Source organism: Pundamilia nyererei, unplaced genomic scaffold (genome assembly GCF_000239375.1).
Source record: "Pundamilia nyererei isolate P.nyererei 1_Seehausen unplaced genomic scaffold, PunNye1.0 scaffold00072, whole genome shotgun sequence".
Taxonomy (NCBI): Eukaryota; Metazoa; Chordata; class Actinopteri; order Cichliformes; family Cichlidae; genus Pundamilia; species Pundamilia nyererei.
The window spans coordinates 482,224-484,635 of NW_005187473.1; the positions used below are offsets into that span (position 1 = coordinate 482,224).

The following is a 2,412-nucleotide window of genomic DNA, read 5'->3' on the forward strand; positions in this document are numbered from 1 at the left end:
CTGGGCGACAGTAATAGCGAAGAGACTAAGCACTTTTGGAATAAGAGGAAAGCCAAAAACTGCGCTTCCTCCACTTCCGTACCATTGATTCAATAATGCCGAATTCTCTAGCACCCGCTCTATTCCCGTGCTGTTGCAGTATATCAATGACTAACCTCATATTGTGGCTGGATCTCAGTTGTTCTCCTGACTGAAGTTTGGTCCGTGTATAGCATCCTGCTATGCAATTGCATTTGTCCCTAACCAGGAGAAACCCTCACGTTAACTTTTATCGAGTGGAAAAAAGCGTTCATCCTTCAGCTTCACTGTGCTAATGTTATGCTAACGTAGCTGTTTTGCTAGCGATTACGTAGGACATCATTATATACCAGCTAGTCCATCTTTAGTAACCCTACAAACGTCACTGCTTAGTTTTCTGTCTTCATTTATGTTGGAAGTGATAGCAGAGCTGTACGTTTTAATTTTTTCAGATATCTCAGTCAGAACATGGCATATCATGTTTAGGTGGAAGCTAGCGAGCTAACTTCCTGCTAACTTCTAACTCCGTTGAATTTAATAAATTCTGTTTTCATGGATGCCTGAATGTTAAACTTAATTGTTACACCTGGTAAAGCAGCAATGCTGATCATTTTAATAAAGATGAAAGAATTTAGACAGTTTTTAACTCTCAGTGATGCCGCAATGTTCGTTTGACTTTGGGACCTGAAGCAGACAGAGGTTTTGGACCCAGATTACTCCACGAGGCTCCTGACTACGGTAGCCGTAATGCTCCGACAATCTATCAGGCGGTGCGGCTTCATAGCTTATCAAAGTTGTACTAAAACATTTTTGAGTGCCGTGTACTACATAAAATCTGTTTGCGGTCAATAAGCACAACCAGAATTCATACATAAGGCGCACTGTCGATTTTTGAGAAAAATTAAAGGATTTTAAGTGTGCCTTATAGTGTGTAAAATACGTTATACAGAAGAAAAGAATATATCGCGATATACAGTATATCATTACCGCACATGCTTCAAATTATACCGTGATATAGATTTTAGGCCATATCGCCCAGCCCTACTGTGAGCAAATAATACAAAAAAAATAAATGAAGAATACTGAAAATATTGTTTCCACAAGTGGATAACTGATTTTATGCCATCACCTGCATTGCCCATTGGCTGAGTTACTGTATGACAAAGTCATGAGCTAAAGGCTAACAGGTGTTCTGTTATTCAGTCATTGAACTGCATGTGCTGCATTCATTTTCACGACGGTCAGATGGGAGAAAGATGAAGAGACTGAGAACATTACAAAGTGCTAATGGTTTACATGTGTCCCTGAAAAGAGGTTGATCTTTCTGGGAGTGTAGTGACGTAACCCAGATACATTCCTTTTTGTGTGGTCGGGTGTGCGTATTGCGTCACTTACATTTGTGAATAATAGGAAACGCCTCCTTTAGTCGTCTGTGTACAGCAGTTGGGTGGGGTTTGTCAGACCAGTCAGCGCCAGAAAATCTTAGAAATGTCACTTGTTGAAAAGTTCACCTTGTTTGTCATTGGTGTTATCTTTCTTACATGTTGAGGGTGTAGTGACTATCAAAGACCTGCCAGAATATGCTGGAGATTTGAATTGCTCAATCTGAATGTAAATATGTTAGAGGTACGTTTTAAGTAGCATGTTTATGAAATATTTGCAAGTGACTTTAAACAACAAGTGCTGCTTTAAAAAGAAATGGAATGCTTTAAATGTGAAATTTTAATATGCAAGTAAAACATGAAAGGTTGTTATGTAATTACATACAGTTCAACCAGAGTATTTAAGTATGGAAGTTAGCTTTGGACAGATTTATGTTGGAGACAGATTGCAATTAGAACATGGCCTCAAATGCAGATGTCCTGCAGTTTGTTTATGCAACAGAGGGAATTATGAATGTATGGTGCACAATTGTTGCAGTATTATAACAATGTGTCTGAAATATATCAAAAACTGTCTAATCATATCCTCCACTTATATCACAAACAATGAACAGACTAGCCGAGAGTCCAAACACAGCACTGTCCTGAACACAACACAGCAAACCCTGAAGCAGATGAGGTACAGCACGATACCTCATCGTTCTCACCTGAACGATATGTGTCGCCACTCATACAATACTGCCACGTAAGTGCCAATGTAGGAAGACAAGAAGTCAAAAGTGGAAGCAAAGACTTTCAAGCTTTTTGAACTGTTGCAACATCTCCCTCTGTATATCTGAGGGAGATATCTCTGAGCTTTTGTACTGAAATATTATTATGGCAGTAAAAACCAACATGATCATACCCTCGTGTCTTCAACCCAGATGCAGCAGCCATGGTAGAATACAGCAGGTCAGAATAATTGAGGTGCACAATATGAACGTGTTTGTGTAGTTCTCAGTTAACAACAACA

General features: G+C 39.3%; 1 protein-coding gene across 1 annotated transcript in view; it reads left to right on the forward strand.

Annotated features, from left to right (window-relative positions):
• The first annotated feature begins 2,294 nt into the window (after positions 1-2,294).
• Positions 2,295-2,412, forward strand: part of atp11b (ATPase phospholipid transporting 11B) — a 46,099-nt gene continuing 45,981 nt past the window's right edge. The window contains exon 1 of the mRNA XM_005736929.2: positions 2,295-2,351. Within this exon, the coding sequence (XP_005736986.2) occupies positions 2,295-2,351 (57 nt within the window). The remainder of the gene's footprint in view (positions 2,352-2,412) is intronic.